A 25,124-nucleotide genomic window follows, 5' to 3' on the forward strand; every position below is an offset into this window, starting at 1 on the left:
GTAAAAATGTTTACAGGATCAAAAATGGTCATGTGCTTTCTAATCGTCACATTAAGCCCGTCAGTGACAAACAGAAACGAAAAATACTCTTAAGCATTTTTTAGGCCTCAGCCTCAAACATCTTCTTCCTCCCATCCATGCCGGCTTTGTCTTCAATGTTTTTGCGCCAGTCGCCGACATCACGGAGCTCTTTGTCCTAAAACACAACCAAAAAAGAGAGCCAGGTTAGGTGCTTTAATCAGACACCAAGTTAGAGTCTAATAAACTGTTTTCATTTGAATACAGCGATAAAAGGCACATTTCACCAAAAGCAGAAATATTTGGGCATGATCTCGATCACCTTTTGCAGTTACCGCTCTATTAGGGTGTTGACAAGTGTTATATGGCCAGATGTGGCCCAGATGTCACAACACACATGGGATCTGTTCAGTACAATGTAGACCGATGTGTGGACCCTGAGACTCAACAGTGTTAGTCACGACCAGAGATGGGCAGTAACCGGCAGTACAGTTACTGTAATCCGATTACTTTTTTCAAGTAACGAGTAAAGTAAGGGATTACCATTGCAAAAACGGTAATTAGATTACCGTTACTTTCCCGTAGGAACGCTGCGTTACTAAAACCGTGATTTTTTTGCGAGAATGTCTCATGACAGTGACGTAAGCAAGTGCGATGTTCGTGACAACAGCTGTGTGCAGATCAACAATGGATCATATATCGAGTGCAGAGAGAGTATGAGCGTGCAGCGTTTAAAGCGTGGAAGTACTGACCTTACTTTGAGTTTGATTCCATAAAAAGTGACAAAAACATTAGTGTCCGTTGTGCGTGGGAAGAAAACTTCTTTTTACAGCGAAAAAAACCCTAAACCTCCAAGCAAGCACCGAGTAGCTACGACGTAATGGGAAACTCACAGAGAAACTCGCAGATTCTTCCACTGACCGCTGCACACCTGCACCAGGGTAAACCTCCGCCTACCCTACTCCTGCTTTACAGGTGAAAATAGAGCAACAGGACCGCTAGTCTTTGACTTTATTTATTTTCTGCTGTGTTTTACTTGCATCTATTTGAAAGACTGAGTGTAAACACACAAAATATATTATTTTATGTGCAGGAATGTGCAGAAAATAGGTTTAAATATTAAACAAATTTCTTCCAGTCAGAGAATGTTGCATATAATTAAATTTTTGCTTGATGCATAAAGTTAAAAGATTAAAACTAATAAAACAAGTTTTAAAAAGAGACTTTTCCATTTGATTACATTTTGTATGATGATTATGCAGAAAAAGTAGAATTGGGCTGAAAGATCTATCACTTTATTACCTATTCAGGTTGTAAATCGTGTTTTTAAAAAGTAACTAAGTAACTAAGTAATTAATTACTTTTGAAAATAAGTAAACATCAGTAAAGTAACGGGATTACTGTTTTGAGGAAGTAATCAGTAATTAGTTACTGATTACTTTTTTCAAGTAACTTGACCAACACTGGTCACGACCAAATATGACCAAAAGAAGAATCAAATGTCGTTGCTATTTAATGAAATTTGATTAAACGTTGGTTAAGTGACAAAATGTTAGAAACCTAAAAAATATAGCATCAAGTGATAAATGCACATTGATAAACATTACTGGCTGCTGCTTTTGAGACAACAACAACCACATTTATAAAATATGCATCCAACCAGGTCCTCACCTCGTCCTTCACCTCCTTCTTGACCTGCTTCAGGTTGGCTCTCAGGTCCAGGTTAACTGTGTGTTTGGAGCCCAGCAGAGCTTTCAGCATGGCGTCTGCAGACATGCGTACTTTCTTCAGCACGGGCTTCTTAAACTTGCCCATCAGGTCCTGGACTTTAATCTTCAGGTCATCGATCTGGAAAAGCAGATTACAGAGACCATGATGAAAGTTCTTCAGCATGGAATTTGATCAAAACTGGATATTCCAGTTTTATTTAATCATCAGGACATTAAAGTGTCAGGTGAAAAAAAGTAGAAGGTTTGCCATCTGGGCAGCGGTGCTGTGTTTTCATAATTTTATTCACACTCCCTAAATCTGACATGACATCCTTCTGCCCCATGGAAGACTTTACCATCAACCGGTACCTTAGTTTAAATGTTCAAACAAAGCACAGCCCGAGCGTCTGATGATGGACGCACGGCAGGTTCCCAGGGTTATATTCTACCTCTTTGTTGGCTTTGTTGACTTTCATCTCCAGGTCGTATCGCTCCTCATCGATCCCGTCGATCTTGCGGTGGATCTCCTTGCACAGATCCTGAGCACAGATGCAAAAGCCATTGTTACAAATGCACTGCAACTATGAACTTTTCCAGACGTTACCCAACAGAGATGCATATTAGAACGCAAATGCTGGACATGAAATGGTCATTAACGAGCCAGGTCGCTAGTCTGTGTGACATCCTCAGCACAAGTGTTGGTGCTCTTTTGTGACGTGCCTGCAGCTCCTGCATGGTCCTGGGCATGGACACAGGAGGACAGGTCTCAGCTATGTACCTCCTCTTTGCCTCCTCTCGCTCTCTTTCTTCCTCCTCCAGTATACCTTTAGCGATGGATAGCATCAAACTCTTCAAAAAAAAAAACATACATGTCACGTCGAGTGTACATGCAGATTGCAAATAGTTCCAATTGCAAAAAAGCTTTTACCTTCAGCTGATGCTTACGACTTGATGACACTTTTTTCCTAAAAGAAAATCAATTTTGTCATAAGCAAACTTCAAAATTCAAAATCAGCTTAGATAAATCTTTTTTTTACTTCAAAATGTTTAAGAACTTTTTCAGACTTGTGTAAAAACAAGACAGAAGTACTCACCCCGACATCTTGGTGTTTGTTTGGGTTCAAAACCCTGCAGAGAAACATCAGGGGAAACAAGAATGGTTAATTATTAGGAAATAACTGGGAAGTCATGGGCTAACAGAAAGATTGGGAAGGAAGGCAGGTTAAAGTGAGAAACAGTTCAAGAATGCTTCTATTGGAAAGAATAACTCCACTTAGGAGAAACACGACACCGACTTGAGGATCAGCGGTACTCCTTGAGGAAAAGCCTCTAGGCTAAATTAGGATCGGGATTTTGGGTCCTGTTGTCCCCCCCTGGGTTCCCTTGTCTGTCTTCTGGATGATTATGAAGAAAAACCTGATACCTCCTGTGTTGGTGCAAACATCTCAGACATGAGTCATGAAATGCCTTCTCTGAAAATAGAGACTGAGCAGAACAATCCAGATCAACAATCGCTGCACCCAGACCGAGAGAAGGGAAATAAGGACCCTGCCATTTTTAACCAAGAAGAATCAAGAATCTTCCTTAGGTACTCAGTACTCGTTACTCAACTAGCAATAAATGTTTAGCGCAAATGTGGTCCACAATCTGCAGTTTCTCTGGGCCACATTCTTAAAGAAGTCTTAAAGAAGTCCAGACGCTTTTCTTTGCAAGCTCCTTTGACTCTGGGCCACATTCAGCCCTGATTGATGGTACAGACTAAGGGTGAGTCCAACTGCCTTAACTTAGGTGCACCTTATATGGCATAGATGGCAAGATTGTTTGTGGCATTTGGACCACATGTGGTCCACACAATAATTGCAAAACCTTTCTTGCTCAGCTCATGATTTTTGGACTACCAACAGCACACACTACATTTGCTCTAAATAGTATCAGGCCTACATCGTGACTTTTGGTCCAGGTTGGACCAACAAGACATTCCTGCAAATGACCAAATTAACCCAGATTCAGCCCAGAATACAGAATCGTAGCGTCACTTTGCATAAATCTGCAGTTTGAACCTTTCTTCTTTTTTTTAATCTCATCCAAGTTTTCTAGCAAGTATTAACCCTCTCAATGCAGGCGTTGCAGATTTGCAACAAGTAAAAGCTAACAACCTGATTACCCCACATACATATTTTATGAGGTTTTTTTACTCAGAAGTACCACTGCAGGTATTCTTTTGTGCATTAGTAACAAAAACTTAATTTGAGCCTGAGAGGGTTAAAACAGAATCCAATAAAAAGCTTAATATTTCTATAGAATAACACACACAAATCATCATCAGTTAAAAGATGTGGATCTTTTCATTCAACCAAAACATATCAGTTTTGGTTGAATGATGGTCTCAAGAAAAAGCAATAAATGTAAAGTTATTTTGATGCCTTCAACCTCCCACCATTTCTCAACAACACTCAACTTTTTAGAACTCGCAAACTCCAAACATCAGAAATTTAAACCATGAGAAGAAAAAAGTACTGATGATACAAAAGGGAGAGCACATGTTTGAAGTGACTTTAAGCTTTTCTTTTGGGATAATGACACAACGTACCACAAAACAACCACTGAAGGATCACAGAGAGTTGAAAATGCAACGCATTTCTAATTACTTGCAAGGCAGAACACCATCGGTGCGCTTCTTCTGTGCAGCTGTCGCACTTTGGTTGGACTCGTGACAGCTACAGGTGCTGAAGCTCTCAAACTGTTTACAGATGACATTTCACTGCGTTCGATTATGTTTTGGGTGCTGATGTTTCCATGTATTGGAGCTTATCTGTATAAAACATGGAGCTGACTTCATTAGACCAGATAAATGTGACACACGACCTCTGTGATGACACAGCGAGAAACACTGGGACTATCGCTTTCCAAACGCGAGAGTCCGTTTGCACCAGCGCACCTCATCACACTGCACTTCACACCTGGAGCGCTGACAGCGTCACCCCCAAAACAAACCATACTGGCATTAAAAAGCTTCTCATCACCATCGTCATCGTCATCATCCTGCAGTGACACTTTCTAATGTTCTCGTTTCTTCTCAACACATCACAAGTTTAGCTTTAGCTTTTACCAAAACCTCAAAAAAGATCCCTCCAATGAACTGCAACAGAACTAGATCTGTCCAAAAAGTAGTTTAAGAGATTTCTCACCTTTTGGCTGATGAGGAAAACAGAAGGGACCAACCGATTTGGGAAGCAGCCTCGTTCCTGGTGCTATAAGTTGGTATATATACTGCATTCCCAAAAGGCAAAGGGAACCCCATCTTTCTCTTTATGGAAGGCAACTTTTTCACTGACCAATGGGATCCAGCACCTGAAATATTATATCTGACCTCCCCTCCTCACCCCCTGAGAATCTCCCCGCCCTATCTCGTCATTATAAATAACCCCTTCTGCCCAGATTGCTTTGCTTATTGAATTATTCTCTTCCTACCCCCAAAAAGGAAGTCGCTCCTGTACTGAGTAGAAACGCAGAAGTTGCAAATCAAACAGCGTATATTCCTCTGGTATATTTTCAGGAGATCACGGAGCAGGAGTGATGAAAGTTAAGGAGACAGCAGGTGGGAGGGCAGAGCAATGTTGTCAAGACCCTGGCTGAAGGATACGATTAAGAAGCTGTTAACAGAAGGTGGCCAAGCACTTTCTACATTTCAGTGCAGGAGGGAAAAAACAGAGCGGGAATTCCCCACTGTTTCCTGTTTTTCCTCTTAATAAGGCAATAGATGAGAAATAGAAAAAAGGTTTATCTGAGGAGAGGTGACATGACAGCTCCATGCAATCTGCTGTTTTCATGCTCTGATATGCTGCTGAAGCTCTACCAGTGGCTTAAAACGAGGCTTTTTTGCTAATGTGGCAGCAGAGGGAGAGTAAAGACTACACTGGGAACAATTTTCATGCTCTTGTGCAGCCCTGTGCCCTCATTCAGGCGTATTACTGCACACGAGTCTGATAATTGCTTTGCATTACATAAGTGTTTTGTATTCAGCAGCGATCGTGCAGCTGTTACAGCTGGAACTCATTTCAATATATCTGAAATCTGCTTGGTAGCTTCATCGTTTATGCTATAGCCTTTTATTATATTTAATGTTAAGATTTTAAATCTGGAACATAATTAGTGGAGCAGAAAGTACAAAATGTGACACTGCAGGTGAGCGGGCTGTACGAGAGGAAGTGGACGGCACTGTCTCTCCAAATGCTTCAGTTTTCAGGCCCCTCTTCTGTGGAACCAGCTTCCAGTTTGGATTCAGGAGACAGACACTATCTCTACTTTTAAGATTAGGCTTCAAACTTTCCTTTTTGCTAAAGCATATAGTTAGGGCTGGACCAGGTGACCCTGAATCCTCCCTTAGTTATGCTGCAATAGACGTAGGCTGCCGGGGATTCCCATGATGCATTGAGTTTTTCCTTTCCAGTCACCTTTCTCACTCACTATGTATTAACAGACCTCTCTGCACTGAATCATATCTGTTATTAACCTCTGTCTCTCTTCCACAGCATGTCTTTATCCTGTCTTCCTTCTCTCACCCCAACCAATCACAGCAGATGGCCCCGCCCCTCCCTGAGCCTGGTTCTGCTGGAGGTTTCTTCCTGTTAAAAGGGAGTTTTTCCTTCCCACTGTCGCCAAAGTGCTGCTCATAGGGGGTCATATGATTGTTGGGTTTTTCTCTGTATCTATGAAGCGCCTTGAGGCGACATTTGTTGTGATTTGGCGCTATATAAATAAAATTGAATTGAATTGAATTGAAATACTCCAGCAGGAACTTGGAGATTTTGATCATTCGGATCTCATATTGTCTCATATTCTCTGGACGTCTGTCTTTTTCTTTCTCTGGCTCCACTGCAGGAAATTTCCTGATTGAAGGAACTTAGTTCTTTAGTGTATGTCAGAGGAACCAGGGCACAAACGAAGCAACAGGAGACAGTTTGACCTCCACATTGCGCTTATTCAGGGAACTTCCAGGGTGGGAGTGGCTTACAAATCAACATTTAGCAATGAGCTAATTTCTTAAATGGTAATGGGTGACATCACAGTCACCTAAGCGTGCACACAACACCAACTCTGAACGGCTTCAACATAACAGAGCTGTGTGTGCTCAAATCACTTCCAACACACGAGCAGCTGTTAGATACATCGGTTTCTTTAATATTTCAACAGTACAAATTAAATCTGATTAATAAACACGACATGAGAAATACATTGCTTCACATTTCTGAATCACATCGTATTCATTGAGAACATTCTGGGATACTGAGAAATCACCTGAGAGAACGAGTTAGAAAACCTATTCAGTCTGATATGACGATTAAGATGGCGAGAGTTTACGACGATGGGGGGAAAAAAAGAAAGAAAAAGAATCTGTTGATGATCGTTTCCACTACACGAGCGTCAAAACATCTGTCAAATATAGAATCCGTTTCAGTCTCACCGCTACTATACACTAAAGTCTGCAAATATATCACAGCAAGGACGAGTCACACAAAGGTCTTTTTTCTTCTTCTTTTTCAAAATAAAACATCCAAAAATATTCAACATCTTACAAGATATCTAGAAGTTAAAGTCATACAAAGTGTGCAAACGTCACCAAACGCTCATGAGATGACTCCAAATGAAGGCACCGTACTTTTAGATTCGACTCCATCACATGAACTGTGATGCCAGGGTCACCGTGGCGGCCTGTCTGATACCAAATTTCACTAAGACACCCCCCCGAAAAAAAATATGGAAAAAATGAAATTAAAAATGAAACTACAAGCAAAATAAAACCCAGTCAGCAGTGATGGAGTACCAGTTCTGCCCTGATGCCATTTAACAACCAGCCCACATTTTGACAGACTTCAGATAGAATCGGAGCTAAATATGGAAGTCATTGGTGAATTTCTTGCGGTAGTTCACATGATACCCACAGCAGTGGTTTCAACATTGAAACTTTTTGCAAAGGACACTGGTCCATTTCCCCCCTTACGAAAATACATGGACCATCCGATGTTACACTTCCATTTAAGTGAGAATTTGGCAATGAGCTCATTTCTGTATGTCCTAACAATATATATAATTTTGTACAATAAATTGGCTAAAAAGGAAGTGGCTAGCAGTGATGTGGCGACCAAAGACCATCAACACTCAATGACATTCAACTTTTTCAAGCAATGACTGGCAAAATAACCACTCGGGGTGAGAAGTGGGAGGTTCAGCACTTTCCTCAACCAATGAGAGGGCAGGATAGTGCTGATTGATGAGAGCAGGTGGTAAATACATCCCCACTAGTGTTCAACCTTTGCTACCGTCACCGTCTGCTCACTCACTGACATCCAAACAGTACGGCTCCTTAGAAGTCCTTCCACCTGGCTCTACCTCCTACAGATTACTACAAGCAGATGCATGTATGGAAGACCAAATTAATCAAAAATAAAAGACCTCATATATACATCTATGTTATTACACCTAAAATATCAAAATGCACATTAATTTAAAAAATGACTTTTTAAAATTTCCTTTACAATTAATTTAAAATTCCTTTTGTTTTTTTGATTTTGTTTTGTTCATTTCAGTGGTATGTCCCAGGTAATTTGATGTGTCGCTTCCTCTCATCTGCACTGTCTAATCAAATCATCTGAAAACCCCCAAATTAAACTTAAAAGTGAATAAAAAGGAAAATCGGGAAAAAAACGGTAAGTTTAAGAAACAAAGATATGAATTAATGTCACAGTTTATGAAATGAAGCCTACGTTTGATTTTAATATTTTTAACACTTTACTGAATCATTATTTCATTTTTAATTTTGGCAGTTCTGGTCCTCCACAATACTTCCTATTTTTGATACACACGCCTGCGTAAGCATTAAAGATATAACTAAAGTAATTACAGCCAGAAATGGTGATGCAAATGTTTGTGTTTTTAAAGGTACTTCTAAATTCATTAATTTAACACACGCAACAAAAGGCAACTGCCAGTGCTATCCTTTTAGCCTCTTAGTAGACGTGTCTATTGTATAAACTTGAAATTCCTAGATGATTTTCAGAAAAGCTGACCTCTGACCTTCAGGTCAAGGTCACTGTGATTCAAACGCATACAAGATTTTTATTAGATACAGCTATAAAACTTGGCTGAGTGATGACAATACACCATCAGCCTTTCACAGCTTATATATTTACTTAAAAACCAACTACACCCACAGAATGTAAAGAAGCAACTGCTTTGAATTGAAACACATCTGTGTACTGTGTTGAAGCGACATCAACTGATGTTAAAACAGGCCTATGCCGTTGTTTCGTGTCGTACCACAGGATGGCATAGTGAGTCATCCAAGAGCAGATTCCCATTTCCACAGCTAACCTGGTAAAATGCAAATCGTCTAGAGGAATCGGGGCTGAGAGGAAACGTTGGAAGTTTAACGAACAGCAGCACACATCTGAACATGTTTTAATACACCTGCTGTTAAAATGCTGCCCCCTGGTGGTGACATTTGCAAAGGGTAAATAAAAAGGGTACCTTTAAAGACAAAACAGTACCTCTGAAAAGATCATTTTCACCATTTTCTGACATTTAACAAAATATTTGTAGGTTAAGAAGAATTTGACTCATGACTTCAAAGCCCTGACTGCTGTTAACACCTTCATCTGGTTACTTTTAATGAACATGGTCTCCTTTTTCCTCATTGTGAAACTCAGTCATGTTAAGTGTCTTTAAACATTCACAGGGAAACTTTAATACTCTTCTTTTTAGACAGTTCTGTAAGCAGTGGAGCGAAAAAGTAAAGAAAAATAATTACCTCTTGCCATGCATAAACCCCGAATAGCAGCTCAGCAATGATGGTGCACTAATACTGATAAGAGATGCATGTCACTCAACTTCACTGCACGCCAAAGTTCAAATTCACAGAACTGTCACTAAAAACGAGGCTCGAGTCTTCCTCACAGAGGACAAGAGGGACCGTTCATCCTGTCGAGCATGACCTCAGGGGGGAAAATAAATAAAAAAATAAGCACATAAAAGATAGATAACGGCACAAAAAGGTCAGAAGCAACACAAAGTGTCCATGTGCAAAAGTTCCCTTTTAAGACAGAAGAAGATGAAACTGCAACATAATCCAGGAAGCAGCTGTAGATCTAAAGATAACAAAAAGCATGCATGTCCTCCATTGGCTGGAGTACAGACTGTTTGTTTGGGTTTCAACCCAAGTCCATATTTCATCTACTATGACACTCCGAACTAAGACTTTATCAGCTATAGATCTCCAAACTTTGCCCAAACGTCTACATGAACCTGATGGCAGGTTACAGTTGGCACTAAAACTTTTTCTTAAATGGATCCAGCATCAGCCCGAGTCTGCAGCTCACATTTAAACTTAGTAAATTTGTGAGGAGAGGTTCTCTGGGTAAAAACTAGGGTGGACATTTCTAAGCAAAGACTGATGATTTCTCAAACGACTGCGTGCAGTTGTGGCTAGCTTGCGACGTGTTAGCTCTACCTGGTGGACTTTGCAGTGGACTTACTTAGTAAAACAATTCTATACCATTCTCATCGAGCTGAATCGCTGTCTTCCACTCCACTGCGTCGATTCAATGTGTTACAGTAGAGGGTTTGCAGAAACTACATATGTGGAGAGCAGAAGTATAAATCCACTGATATACAAACACGTTTCTATGCGGTGCATAATTAAAGTCAATGAGCTAAATTAACAGAAGACTCGTGAGCAGCTTCTGTTGACCTTTCCTACACAACAAGATGAGCTCTGCCCGTCCTTTAGTCTATTTAGTTGTTTAATGGTGACCACCAACTACGTCTTATAGCCATCTGCACATAGTAACATGTTACAGTAGCTCACTAGAAAAAACAAAAATAGGGAAAAATATGTATTTGAAGATACAACAGATACACTTAGAATTTAATAAGCATTCAAATATTTGAAAGCCGCGGCCATTCCAAGCACGGCTGAAGGAATTTTCAACCCCTACTGGTGCAATTCCAGTTTGTTGCATCTTTAGGTTTTCTAATGTGCATATAGACAACGCAAAGTGACGCTGCGCTGGGTTAATGTACTATTGGGAGAGTACTGAATCACAGGTGACCTCATTTACACACGGCAACAGTTATTTTATCAGGACATTGCCATCTTTTTTCTATTAGTTCTACTAAACTGTCTTTACGTAAAATGATTCGTGTAAACTAAACAGATACATTACAGCACTCGCCCAACGTTCAGGCTGGTAACAGAGTCCATGTTGTAAGACGTCCCACATGGTCGCTTGCTTCTACAGTTATTTCACATCTTAAAGCGAGAAAGAAAATCATCCTTTACAGGCTTACATGTCTCACCAGTGGAATTACCGCCACCTGAAACACATCTGCGATGTCACACTGGATTTACACGACTAGGAAAGGTCGTTTTCAACATGCAGTAGTGTTTTTGTGCATCCAGGCATACTTTGCTTTATTGAGTCGTCCATAAAAGGCAAACTCTAGGCTGAGCAATTGGGCAAACATATTTGCGATAACCCGACTCAATCTGCAATCGGTTTGATTTTTATAGTTCAACTTTGCTCATCCAGCAAGTGCGTCCTTTCTTTTAGTTGCACTGAGCTACAGTTACGAGTTGCACCACGCTCTGGTGCTCGTCTTACCGAACCTGGGCGATAGCCCAAAATGATGCAGCCCTCCGAGATCAATTTTGCTGAATAGGTATTTTTCATCGGGAAATGTTCATCTTGATTTTAAGAAAAATAAAGAACACACAAATGATATATTTGAGTTAAAAAAGGCATTTCTGTGAGTATTAGAGACGTCACAGCACGGCTGCTACTTATACAAACATGGAAGAGCCTGTTTGGGGGTTAAACTATCAAGTTATTGTTTAGAAATGGGTGCTATCCTATCAGACATCCTTATCTGACCAATCAGGACCAGATCGGCTTCTTAAAAGACATAAACGTGTTTTATTCAAGTTCAGAGACTTTATTATTATCATCCGTTCACCATTTTTCAAAGTTAAAATCAAATGTGGGCTCTTGTGGGGACATTTTGGTTCCATTAACTCTTACGCGCTCTCGTCTGATCTGCAGCGAACATCGGTGCAATGGCATGAACAGGAAGTGGAAGAGCTCCTACAGTGGCCGTGGTGCCAGCTGGATGCATAACGTGAACGGGCAACGGCTTCATAACCCTTTCGGACCTGTTGCGGAACCCTTCCCGACTCTCCGAGCTGCGTTTTTGATTCCACGTGTGAACGAAGCTGCAGGATAATCTAACGAGCACTGACACGGTTCTAGTATGACATCAATAATCTCCTGAGATCACCCGGTAAGAAATTCCCCTGATATAGAACAGCAACACGACGGTGTGGCACAGAACTGAAGCAGGACTATATCAACTATACAGCCAACACTATCACACTGTTATACCGAGAAGCTTTGCGCACTACAGCAAAGTCTATTGCGTCTCCTATTTGGCGAGTATGAAGGAGGAAATCACGGCCAGGTCACATTTACAGGTCTGAAGAGGAAATACATCAAATTCTCACAACCACAAGTGGGGACAATAATATCCATGTGATCAGTCTACAGCTGCCCTTGGTTGTCTGTATGAAAGGATCCAATACTGTGGGAGGAGCAGAGAGGGCGTCGAGCAGCAGCTGAGCATGATGGGAAACAAAATCAGGTCCACGCCACTTTGCGTGAGATGGCCTGTTTGAAGCACTCAGGGTCAATGTTTCCGCCGGGCCGCAGCGCCCTCTCCAGGCTCACGAGGACGTTTTGGTGGCACTCTCTGATGTTGACCGGGTACTTGGCCCTCAGCAGCTCGTAGGCAGCGATCAGCCTCATGTTCTGCTTCACCATCAGGTACTGGATGATGCATGTGGGCGCCAGAGAGTAGCCGTCCCGACAGTGGACCAGGACGCGCTTCCGCTTCTCCGTGGAGGCGTTGATGCACTCGTTGATGTCCTCGAAACAGCGCTGCTTCAGCGACGGGCCATCGCCCAGAGCGTCCGGCACATCTCCGATGTCCACTTTGAGGCGGGACCAGCTGTGGCGGGCGCCGCGAGAGCAGGTGCAAGGTATGAGGCTAAGGGAGGGGGCCGATTCTCCTGGAGCGCTGCTCATGTCGATGATGCTATCGATGTTGTTGCGGCACAGCGTACGGCCATTGTACGCTGCGTTTAGGTTGCCGACGTAGATGTAATCGGTCACCTTGGAGATGACGGGCTCCGAGTATTGGAAGTGTTCGGGACCACTGGGTTTGGGCTCTGGCGTATCAGGGCCCCTCGCTCCGGCCGGCCCCGTGGCGGCTCTACGGCTGTAGTTGCGGAGCTTCTTAGAGCCGGAGCGGGACGGCGGGTTGGAGTCGGACTCTGAGCTGCTGTTCCAGGGCGGCGAGAAGAGAGAGAAGCGGCTGGAGGACTTGCTCTTGTTGAGTATCTCCACAGGGCTGGACAGGCCGGAGCTGGACACTGTGGTAGAAGCAGAGGCGCAGAACAGGGACGCTCGTTCCAGAGAACCCGTGCTGCTGGCTGCTCCTGCACTGTGAGCCTTCTCCATCTGCAACACAGACACAAATGAAACATGGATAACAACTCTCACAGCAGTTTGTCACACCAACCAGACCTGAGAAGTCCATAGCAGTGCCCTTCATAAAAAAGCCAGGAAACACAGATTCCTCAGTGCTTCCAACATATGATATGGACTAGGGATGCACTGATACTGGTATCGGGTATCGGGGCCGATACTGTAAAATGTGTGCGTACTCATACTCGTAAAAGTTAACCGATACCATGAACCGATACTAACTTATTTCATTAATCAGAGGGTGGCTTGTCATTTCTGTTGTAGTTTTTTAGATTGGCCACTAGGGGGACATCCCGCGTTAAACAGGCACAGGGTTAGGCGGGTGAGACTGGCAGCTCCAGATAAAAAAGAGAAACTGGAGGCTGCTGTAGCTAGGCTAAACAAAATGTCAGCAGTGTGGAACAGCCAACTTTAACTCAGGTTTTGGAAAAGCGATGAAAAATGTCAAGAGAAAATCCACGGGAAGTTAAAATAACAGAGGCTCTGACTCATTTTATCACTCTGGATGACCAGCCAATGCCGGTCGTGGAAAACATAGGATTGAACCGTCTTCTCAGCATACTCGAGCCGTGATATGAAATTTCCAACCGCCCACACATCAGGGAGATAATGGTGCCAAAACTTTCTGAAGAGGTAAAGACAAGCAGTGTGTGCGCGATGTCAGTCCTCGGTTTAACGGCACAGTGGACTGATGATCCACGGGCAGATGAGGAGTTCGTCAATGCCAAATACTTTCGTTATTTTGTTTACAATATGGACACTCTGCAATAATTTAAAAGTTTATTTTATTCCAAACAGAAGTGTTTATTTATTATTCTGAAAGCTCGAGACAGTGCCAATAGTTCAGTGATATTTTGTAAAATTACAATGTGGAGACTCTGCAATAATTTAACAGAAGTGCTTATTTTTCACTTGAAATTTTTTTGTGGTCATTTTTATTACGATTTTATTTTTTATCGGCAGAGAATAAAATAAAACCTGTCTTCCAATTCAGTGTGTGTGTGTGGTAGAAGTATCGGTTTTTGTACTCTGTATTGGCAAGTACTCAGATCCAAGTATCGGTATCGTATCGGTTTGTAAAAATTGGTATCGTTGCATCCCTAATATGGACCCATTTCAAATCCTTTCTCTACACCCTTCCACGCTGTGAGGAGTTAAACTCCACATGGACTTTCTCTTGGATCTACTGAAGTAGAAATACAGCCGCAAGCTTTAAGAACCCTGTCACCTTTCTGCAAGAAAAAGAGGAACCTGTAGTCAGCATCTTCTGTGACCTACACTGCTATCAGATTGATTTATTAAGACAACATCCATCACTCAGACGCATCTGTTCTACTTTCAGTTTATTCAAATATTTTCAGCAAGATTTCCAAAATGTTCCTACTTCTTTTCATTATTTTCTTGTTGTTCTTTAATTGATTAATATAGTATTTAGTTATAGAAATAAAAGCATGGACGTGCCTATTTTTGTATGTGAACACTAGTCCACAGTTACAAACTCATTCTTTTAGAAACGCCGTTTTTTTGAATATGAAGACGTTTCAGGATCCAGATGTTCCTCGACTCCTGCTGAGGACATAGCAGCAGATGTTCGTGTACCTGAGCTTTGAGGTTGTTCTTCCACTCCTGCGTCTCCAGAGCCTTGAAGCGTCCGCTGCTGTCGGAGGACACCGACACGCAGAGAGGCCGGTGGGCTCTGGCAGGGAGCTGGGGGGTGAGGGCCACGGGCACGGGCCTTGCATCGGCATGCTCGCTCCTACTCATCATTAGATTCGGACAGGAACCTGAAACACCCAGGAGGCCGCATGTGAGATCAAAAGGCAAACAACAGAACTTCTCCTCTCCGATGTTTGTGGAGACGACATGAAAAGAATTCTCATTCACAAACAACAGTTTAAAATTGTGTGTTACGTAGGGCTGCGCGACTTTGCATAAAATGAGAATCACGATTTTTTGGCTTAGAATTGAGATCACGATTCTCTCACGATTTTCTTTTCCAGTATAAATATTTATTGCACTTATTAACTGCACATCAACTTCGTAACAGTTGAGACTGAACATAAAAACAATAAATAAACATAAAAACAACAAATGTCTCACATTTTGTCGTTGCCGCAAAATGTTGTACTGCTTGTAATTGCGTCCCCACCGTTGCTCGACGCTGCGTGTATAGAGCAGGTAGTGCAACATTTTTTAAATAGTTGCGGGACGGCACTGTGTAGCGTTTGTCTAGGGTGTTGATCATTCTCCTAAATCCCTCGTTTTGCAGTGTTGATGGAGCCATATCTTTGGTCAGGTGATAAGTGATAGCCTCCGTAATTTCTTTGTGCCTGCGGGAGTTCGACGGGTATAGGGAAGCGCTGTATAAGGTTCCCATTATTGATGTTTGGGTGGTTGACCGTCACTTTCTTGGCCTTTACAGCTTCCTCATCTCTCAGGTGCTCTCCTTTGTTTTTTCCCTGCCAGCTGACTTCTGTATCGTGGTATAAGGCTCCGCCCTTGTCATTTGTTGAGCAGGAAGAGTGAGCGCTTGTTTTCATGCAGCTTATGTCCCGGATCAAAATGTGGTGCAATCGTCATCTTTTTCTCTCTCTTTTTTTTTTTTTTTTTTTTTTTTAAATCGTTGTCATTTGGAAATGAGATCGCACATAAGTCTGAATTGAGATCGTGATTTTCTAACGATTAATTGTGCAGCCCTAGTGTTACGGTACCATTTTCCCCAAATCTGCAAACGCACGATCTGATATCCTCGTGTTGGTGTTGTTCCCAGATCATCATACTAAAGGTTGTTCCAGGATCAACATTGCAAGTGACCAATCAGAATGTTGTGATGTCATACTTTTGCGACTTCGGAAAAAACCGGCGTAAAACAAAAAACTGTACTTAAGCTGCGAGAAACCGCCTTTGTCCGCCGATCAACGGACCCTAACCCTAACCCTTTAATAAATGCTAAGCAGAACCGATATTGTCCTTGCAACATTGGAATTTCATAAATGCACAAATGGGTTGGTGCGCAAAAGAATAACGTCACAATAATATGATTGGTCACTTGCAATGTTGAACCTGGAACAACATTTTCATGATGATCTGGGAACAAACACCAACACGACGATATCAGATCATCCTCTGCAAACACTCCAAAGGTTTAAAGTCAAGTTGAGGAATGAAGGATGAAACACTTCTCCAAAACTACGCTTTAGTTCATACTAGTTTTACACAGACAGTTTGTGAACTGAAGATTTGAAATCAATTATATTATTAGATTCATATTCAATTTAATCTACCTCTTTGCAGTTTCCTGTCAGCATCTCGTTCGACCAACAAGTTCAAGCTTTAAAACCGAGAGACAACAGAAGGAAGGTTTTCTATCTGTAATAGTTTCAGTTTTAAATTGAAACTTCACTGTTTGCAAAGATACTATTCTATCTGTGCTGATGCACATGTATTCTCCCAGGCATGTGCTTCTGTCACTCTGTGGGGAGAGTGGACGTCACTGCCAGCAAAGATGTTACTGCCAAGCTCACAGGAGGTCAACAGGTGGACAATGAAGGAGGAAAAGCGGGTTCATAGCTCGATTTTTGGGTTTAGTACATACTTCAATTTCTTTAGAACAGATAAATACTTTGACTTTCACCGTTTATGTTTAAACGATAAAAATTAGAACTTTATATCTTTAAAACAAAATAACTATAAAGCCTGTCTGAGCTCAAACTGGACTTATGCTGCATATAAATTGACCATGAGATTCTGCACAACTTTTACAGGTTTGCATCTTACTTACATCCATCAGAAAAAATGCAGAACGTTATTCAAACCCAGGACTCGTTTCTTCTGTTTGTCCACAAGTTTGAAATCAGGAAAAAGAAGGCTGGGATTTGCTGCTCCCTCCTTTTAAAATCTGCTAATCAACTAAATCTTAATCAGCTGGTTTTTAATGACACCTTTTACCCGCTGTGGTGACACCTTGTGATTAAGGGAGCTTCTGCCCATGCAGGATTTGACCTACCAGCACATTCTGAGCGGGTGATGGACTGAATCTGCAGTGTGTTCTGGGTTTTCAGCAGGCGGTGGAGAGTTCTCAAAGTACCTGCGCACAGACAGAGAGGTCACCTTACACAGAACTTAAAACACAGAGGAGATATTAGAAAAGGACAGCGGCACCAGTCTTACCGATCCTTCCGTTCTGCCTGCAGGGCACCATTGGATCCAAAACTTTGTGTGCACTCCGCTCTTCCTCTGCATCCATGTTCCGCCTCCTGCAGGCAGAGGCGCATCATAACCCCGGCCCTTCATCTTTTGGCAAGCCGAGCAACACATCAGCTACATCGGGCAGACATGGCTTCAGATAGTTGGCGGTACGGACACCCGAACGGCTGCTAGCATCACCGCTTAGGTTAGCTGCTAACGAAAGAGCTAGCCATCCAGCCAGCTGGTCGGCTCACTGTGTGTGAGTCATATCGTGGAGCTGGTGGAGGCTCTGACCGTCAGGTAATCCTAGTGGGGAAGCGAAGCTGCAGCAAACCAGGGCTCGCTCACGACAGCTTGACGACTAGAGCCATTAACCACAGTAAACCTTAAAAATCCCCGGAGCGTTAGCGAGCTAACCGTAGACTGCACAAGTATCCGTTGCTCACGGCTCGTACACGGGTGGTACAGCTCCATTACACGAAACGACAACAAGAACATGCACACGATATTATGCGTCCATCTGCCGCCACACGACGCGGGTTAACGTGGATGTTAAACGCCGTAAATGTGACCATTTATCCGGAGCTTCAGTGATTAGCTGCCTGGCTAACCACCAGCAGCAGCAGCATCAGCACCGTGAGCGCGCCGGCTCCAGTCCATGGGAATTGTTGTCCTGGGATTAGCCTTACAGGATTTCCCCCGCTTAATGACAACGTTTAACCTTTAAACAAATACGAATACGTATTATCTGAGTAAATTAAACGGTGTATTTGCAAAACTAGATTAACAGCAAGTAATTATACGCAATAGAAATTCCCTGCGAGACAAAACCCGGGGGCTAAGGAACGCAAACTTGTAGGCTTTCATTAAATTGTGACTCCAGTGAGTCCCAGGGCAGTGGGAAAAGCAACAACAAAAAACCCAAAACAACCTCATTATCTTTTCCAATGCACTTTCTAAAAAAAATAACCTTAATGGAAAACATGAGCGGGAGAACTGCCAAAATCCTCACTTGAGCTGACTTCAAAATGCGCATCTTCAGTATATCCCCCCCAGTGGAACCTCATCCTCTTCTGTAGTTTTGCTACCGAAAGGCGTGCTTATGGGTATTTTTCACAAAATCTTGGGAGACATATTTAAATAATTCACGCAATTCTGATTCACTCTGCGGCATGCCACAAAAACATGTCTGATTCTGCTTTGGCTTTGTCCTGCAGCTCTTCACTCAGCCCTCACACTGAGACTTCGGAGCTGAGCATAATTCTGCATCTGTAGTAATAAAACTCACCGAAACAGAGCAGAACTGAGCTGGAATATTTTCTCAGCAATGCGCACGCGCTGATGGACTCATCATATTGAATCTGTTTTGAACCAAAGTGAAATATCTGTCAAAACTAACTAACACGGTTAGACTCTCAGAAATGCGGCTGCTGGAAAGAGCGCTGCGCGCATTTACGCGTGTGGCACAGTAACATTCCTTTCATCAACACACTTATTTACAATATTATGCGAAATATTGTTTACAGTTGTTCTGCACGTCACACAGGTCAGCTGTTACACTTATATTTCGGTGGAATAGTTTCTAATAGCAGTTCCTAATAGAAGAGTTACCCCTTGTATCAAAACCACACCTGTTTTCAGGGAGATCTGCGCTTATAATATTATTCGGTTAGTGTTTTACACACTTTCATCCCGTCTACTGGTTTTTGAGCCGCTAATTTTCCTCGCTCTTTGTAGAATCATTGGATCATTTATCACTGAAAATAAATTTATTTATTTTTTGATATTGTTCTTGCTGTTGAGTGATCCATTGTAACTATTTTGTTCTTCCGTGCGCACTATTTCAATGAAACGCGCAGATATTTTGTTTAAAGGCTTAGTTGTAAATGTCGTTAACCCTGAACAGGTTACCAGTGAACTAGTCTTTGTTAGGTGCTTAATCTACCAGTAGCTCATTGTACCATAGCTTTCCTTAAGATCTATTAAATCTATTTGACTATTTCTATTTTTATGGAATCCAGAGTATATTTTGTGGTTGTGCCTAGTTAAACAAAGACAAAACCTTACAGAAGAATTAAGGATTAAAGATGGAAACATTCGTTTAAAGTTCCAAATATTTCACTAAATAAATATAAATTCACATTTATGGCAGAAATGGTCAGATGACGTGTAAAGTGAAGTCTGTAGCATAAGTTTATGGGATCTACTCACCGTGTGTGAGAGAGAGAGACACGCAGGCTGCAGCTGTTTCTCAGACTGAATGACTGAAGCAGAGTTGATCCTGTTCTTCTTCTTCGTATGTTTTAATTGGATGGTCTGGGCTTCTCTTCAGGTAACCTGGTAACCCACCGATCTGCTGATGTCACTGCTCTCCATAATGAAGTGTGAGTGTATCCAGCCGCTTTTGTCAATAAGCAGGAGGGTAAATTCACAGGAGATAAGCCGGACAATGAAGGCCATGGCTGGTGTAAGCTGATCAGCAGACACTGAATTTCTCACAAACAGGTGACCCCAGTTTATTCTCCAGTTTCTTTTGCACCTTTATTAACAATTAATCGACTTCAAACACAGATAACAGTGATATTGTTTTATTATAGATTGAATTGTTATTCAAAATAATAATTAAAATGTGTGGTATTTTGGGTACATTTTAATTATTACTGAAAAGGGATGGGATTCATCACCAGTTAGTGATTATAATAAGCACGGATGTCCACCACTGGAACAGAATATTGACACAAAATAAGAAGATTGTTTTTGACTCGAGGCGCCTCAGCAAAATTATGAGAGCTACATTAGTTTAATAGTTACGTTATAGGTGAGTCTGAAGCAGATTAGGAACCTTTAATGGATCATTTTCATATTTAAAGCTTTTGTTAAGGAGGTAAAATATAAAAGCTGTCCCATTTTTACTCCTGTGGATCAGAATTTTTGTTTGTTTAACTTCATTTATTTATTACCTTTATTAGATAGGAAAGTGTAGTGAGACAGTGCAGGAGAATGACACAGAGGAAGCAGCCCGGTAGACACTCAAACCCAGGTATAGCCTTCTGTACTTCATGGGTCACCTGCTCAACCAGGTGAGAGAAAGAGAAAGTGAAACAGAGAGCAAATTCACACCAAGTACAAACACAAAAAAAATGGCATGATGGAGATAAAGCAAGGAAAGTAAATACACAGTAGCCACTGTAATTAAAAAGGAATAAATGACAAAATACTGCATGATGTTACATTAAGGTATAGAGCAGGGGTGGGCAATCACAGTTCACGAGGGCCGGTGTTCCTGCAGGTTTTAGATGTGTCCTCTTCTTCTTCTTCTTCGTGTTTAACGGCGGTTGGCAACCAACGTAAAGGAGCATTACCGCCTCCGACCGGAGTATGGGTCAGACAGTGAGTTTACAATGTGTATCCAAAAAAAAAAAAACTACACTCGTTCATAAACACCTATATCCTTCAGAAACCCCACCAGTTCCCTCACCTGTGCCCTACTACCCTCCAACACACTCTTCAGATTAAATTCCCCAATTCCCCGCTCCTTCAATCTATTCTGCAGAACTGTCCTCTCCACATCATAACCCTTGCACCGCAGTATTACATCCTCTACTGTCTCCACCTCCTCCTGGCACACTCCACAAAGCCCCATCTCATGTTCTCCTATCATCTGTAGTGTTTTATTTAATGCACAATGTCCCAGTCTAAGCCTGGTAATGACCACCTCATCTCTCCTATTACCCCTATAAAACCTACTCTCTGCCACCTCCTTCTTAAGCCTGCCCTTACTCCCTGAATCCCACCGCTTCTGCCACTCCTGAACAACCTGCCTCCAAACAATACCTTTTGCTTCAGATCCGCTGCTTGTAATTTCCATCTCAGTCCTATTTTTAGTCAACACTCTTTTTGCCAACCTATCCACCTTTTCATTTCCACTGTTGCCTACATGAGCTGGCACCCAAAGAAAGTGAATGTTGCCACCACAACACCTTATTCTGCTTATAGTCTCCAGAATAGTATACAGCATGCCCTGCCTTGTCTTCGAACAAAATGATTGTAGACTTGAAAGAACAGCTGCCAAGTCAGAACATACTGATTTTTGAACACTTTACCCATTTCAATGCTACCAAAATTGCTACCATTTCAACCGTGTACACTGTCAGTCTATCCGAAGTGCGCCTGTTTATTTCAATATTTTTTTTGACAGAACTGCTATTCCAAACCCTGTACTTCCAGTATCTGGAGTTTTAGCACCATCCGTGAACACATGAACACACTAGATGTGTCCTCGAACCAACACAGCTGATTTAAATGGCTAAATTAGCTCCTCAACATGTCCTGAAGTTCTCCAGAGGCCTGGTAATGAACTAATCATGTGATTCAGGTGTGTTGACCCAAGGTGAGATCTAAAACCTGCAGGACACCAGCCCTCATGGACTGAGATTGCCCACCCCTGGTATAGAGAGAGAGTTCTTGCATTAGTGGCTTAGTGTAAAGCATGGGTTCCCAATCCCAGTCCAGGAGGGCCAGTGTCCTGCAAGTTGTAGATGTGTCCTTGATCCATCACAGCTGATTTAAATGGCTAAATTACCTTCTCAACATGTCTTGAAGTTCTCCAAAGGCCTGGTAATGAACTAATCATGTGATTCAGGTGTGTTGACCCAGGATGAAATCTAAAACCTGCAGGGACACCGGCCCTCGTTGACTGGGATTGGGGACCCCTGGTGTAAAGGTTTGCAAAGCCGTCTAACAAGTGAAAGATCGCTGCTCGGAGAAGACACAAATATCCCATTTTAGGTGGAGTAAGTAGGAAAGATTTTTGTTGTAATTGCAGCAGAGTTGAAGGAGGCTGCTGCTGAAAACACTTTGCTGTTTGACCAGTAGGTCCTTTAGGGGATGTGAGGTGTTGTCCAGTATGTTCAGCAACAATCTTTGCCCAGGAAACACCTGTAGGGGCTCCAGAGACCCCAGAGCCAGGCCAAGCCTAATCAGCTTGACCAGCTGGCTCTGTTGCTGCTGATGCCCTAACAGAAAATTGCACTAGTAATATCAGGTTAGTTAAAAATGTGCGGCAATATTTTTTTTCCGACTTGTATTCCTGCAACTGATGTTCCCGTTGTTTTTTAACGTTTATTTTTAATGAGACAGAATAAAATCACTAATGCTCAGACTACAAATGTGTCAGTGTCATCTGCAGGTGACAGAAAGTGGAGAGAAGATCTTGTGTGTCCTTAAGTGGGTGGGACATTTACATTTCAAAGAGAGCTTTCAAGCTTCTTGGCTCGTCCCTATCAGGTCTGTTGAGCCTTCACTGGCCTCCTGTAAATCAGGAGCAGCAATATAATGTTGACCAGTAAAATACAAGCCCGTAGATCATTTGTTATTGAAGCTTATTGTGATGGTACACTCTAGCGGCTGTGGTAATTATGACAAGAACAAAGGAGAAAGTAAGTGGCGATTGTAGGGGGATGGATGGATGAAAGAAATTAATCAATCTGAGGTGACTTTCTTGAGCTCGTTCCCACTCTGATAAGGATCTTTCTTCCTTTGCCCTGTGAACCTACAAGCTCTTGCTTCCTGAAGTTCTCCAAAAAATACTACTGAGTTCTCTGAAGGCCCTCTGGGCTTTTCACACAACCGGAGAACATTAAGGCAGGTCCTTTGACGATGTGACAACATAACAAAGCTTCTATTGGGATTGAAGTAGATTGTAGAAGTTCAACAGAAGGTCCTCCAGGTGCTCTGCGCCATAGTGCTCCTTTAAAAGGGACTGTTGAGATTAGGGTCCTCGTACGGTCTTGGGAGCTTTGCAGAATAACCTTCAGACGGGTCCCCTGAAGGTGCTCCGAAGGTTTCCCGAAATAACTTTCAGGGAACGTTTTCTGAAGTTCCCTTGAAAGTTCTGAAAAAAGAAATCCTCTTAAAAGAATTATTTGTATTCAGCATTGTAAGCAATAAGCTAAACTCCATCGATTGTGGTTAAGGTTTGAAACGCTGCGAGATGATGGCGTCTTTTTTGTCTTGAACCACAGAGCAGCCTGAATCCATTTTAGACCCATCGTCTTACATCATGAAGCCATATCGCTTCAGCTGATCCTGGAGAAACATTAAATATCCAACAAACAATCTGCAGCAGAATCACTCAAAGAAGCCAGTATCTTCCAATGTTTTCAAACTTTATTAGAGGTAGGGTCATTTTTGCTTATGAAATCAAAGTTTCAAGTCAACAGAGGCTCATCGTAGTTGATGTTTTTACATCAGATGCTGACAGAGTGAAAATCTCCCGTTCTGTGAATGCACTGAGCTGTGCATTCACAGAGCATTTAATGAGGACGGTCTCTGGAGGCCTGAGCCAGCAGGAGAAGGCACCTGCTGAACTCGGCTTGATTGAGCTCAGTTTTTGTTTGAATCGTCGTCTGTCAGGGGAGACGAGTGAGAGTCTCAGACTTGTTTGTCCATAAACGATTGTGTTTCTAGCTTTTAGATCATATTCCAACTGTGTAGAAAGTTAACAAGATCTTTTCTTAATAAAAACATATAGAGTTGTTTGTGTTTTGTAGACTAAAATAGATTTCACTTTCAGTGTGTTTACATAAGAAAAATGATGCATTTCCAGGTCCATTAGTATTTAGAAACTGGCACAAGTGCAATTTTGCCTTTGCCTACAGGGGATTTGAAATCAAACAGTGAAGATGTGGCTGAAGTGGAGAAGTTCAGCTTTAATCCAACGGCTTTAACAAAAATATTGCATTAAGTGTTTATGAATTACACCCAAGCTGCTCTGCTGAATCGAGCTCGGGTAACTGACTTAGCGAATTGAAGAATATCCCCATTTCTTTGCTTTGAGAAACTCGTGGGTCGCTTATTTTGCAGTCAGCCTTGGGTCATCATCCATCTACACTGTAAAATGTAAAATGATCGGTCAGAGTCTGATCACAGAGTATAGCCTTGAGTGCCACCCAGTGCTTTGCAGCATGTCCTAAACTTTCTGTATTTCCATTCAGTAAGACATCTTTGGTTTGTAGACCTAGACAGAGATACTCCTGCCTCCAGGCCTACTTGTTGTTCCTAGAGTATTTAAAAGTAGAATGGGAGGCAGAGCCTTCAGTTTTCAGGCCCCTCTTCTGTGGAACCAGCTTCCAGTTTGGATTCAGGAGACAGACACTATCTCTACTTTCAAGATTAGGCTTCAAACTTTCCTTTTTGGTAAAGCATATAGTTAGGGCTGGACCAGGTGACCCTGAATCCTCCCTTAGTTATGCTGCAATAGACGTAGGCTGCCGGGGATTCCCATGATGCATTGCGTTTTTCCTTTCCAGTCACCTTTCTCACTCACTATGTATTAACAGACCTCTCTGCATTGAATCATATCTGTTATTAACCTCTGTCTCTCTTCCACAGCATGTCTTTATCCTGTCTTCCTTCTCTCACCCCAACCAATCACAGCAGATGGCCCCACCCCTCCCTGAGCCTGGTTCTGCCGGAGGTTTCTTCCTGTTAAAAGGGAGTTTTTCCTTCCCACTGTCGCCAAAGTGCTGCTCATAGGGGGTCACATGATTGTTGGGTTTTTCTCTGTATCTATGAAGCGCCTTGAGGCGACTTTTGTTGTGATTTGGCGCTA

General features: G+C 42.2%; 2 protein-coding genes across 2 annotated transcripts; both read right to left on the reverse strand.

Annotated features, from left to right (window-relative positions):
* On the reverse strand, positions 1-4,997 carry LOC102777609 (troponin I, fast skeletal muscle-like). The gene is made up of 7 exons (XM_087844173.1): positions 4,916-4,997; positions 2,822-2,855; positions 2,656-2,692; positions 2,448-2,576; positions 2,177-2,266; positions 1,690-1,866; positions 1-196 (listed from the first exon to the last, which is right to left on the reverse strand). Exons 2-7 carry the CDS (start codon positions 2,827-2,829, stop codon positions 101-103), a joined length of 537 nt encoding a protein of 178 aa, XP_087700299.1. The 5' UTR covers positions 2,830-2,855; positions 4,916-4,997; the 3' UTR covers positions 1-100.
* Positions 4,998-11,116: 6,119 nt separating this feature from the next.
* Positions 11,117-18,149, reverse strand: LOC102798583 (uncharacterized). Its single transcript, XM_006805394.3, has 4 exons — positions 17,495-18,149; positions 17,331-17,411; positions 14,924-15,108; positions 11,117-13,297 (listed from the first exon to the last, which is right to left on the reverse strand). Exons 1-4 carry the CDS (start codon positions 17,568-17,570, stop codon positions 12,416-12,418), a joined length of 1,224 nt encoding a protein of 407 aa, XP_006805457.1. The 5' UTR covers positions 17,571-18,149; the 3' UTR covers positions 11,117-12,415.
* Between the last annotated feature and the right edge of the window lie 6,975 nt (positions 18,150-25,124).

Source organism: Neolamprologus brichardi, chromosome 7, assembly GCF_056152115.1.
Source record: "Neolamprologus brichardi isolate AB-2024 chromosome 7, ASM5615211v1, whole genome shotgun sequence".
Lineage (NCBI taxonomy): Eukaryota > Metazoa > Chordata > Actinopteri > Cichliformes > Cichlidae > Neolamprologus > Neolamprologus brichardi.

Excerpts from the sequence above, each read along its gene's own strand:
- LOC102798583 (XM_006805394.3), bottom strand. The coding sequence starts at position 17,570 with ATGGATGCAGAGGAAGAGCGGAGTGCACACAAAGTTTTGGATCCAATG. Across the intron at positions 17,412-17,494 it reads CAGGCAGAACGGAAGGATCG|GTACTTTGAGAACTCTCCAC; the intron begins GTAAGACTGGTG and ends GTCTGTGCGCAG. Across the intron at positions 15,109-17,330 it reads CACCCGCTCAGAATGTGCTG|GTTCCTGTCCGAATCTAATG; the intron begins GTAGGTCAAATC and ends TGGGTGTTTCAG.
- LOC102777609 (XM_087844173.1), bottom strand. Across the intron at positions 2,577-2,655 it reads GTCGTAAGCATCAGCTGAAG|AGTTTGATGCTATCCATCGC; the intron begins GTAAAAGCTTTT and ends TTTTTTTTGAAG. Across the intron at positions 2,267-2,447 it reads GGACCATGCAGGAGCTGCAG|GATCTGTGCAAGGAGATCCA; the intron begins GCACGTCACAAA and ends ATCTGTGCTCAG.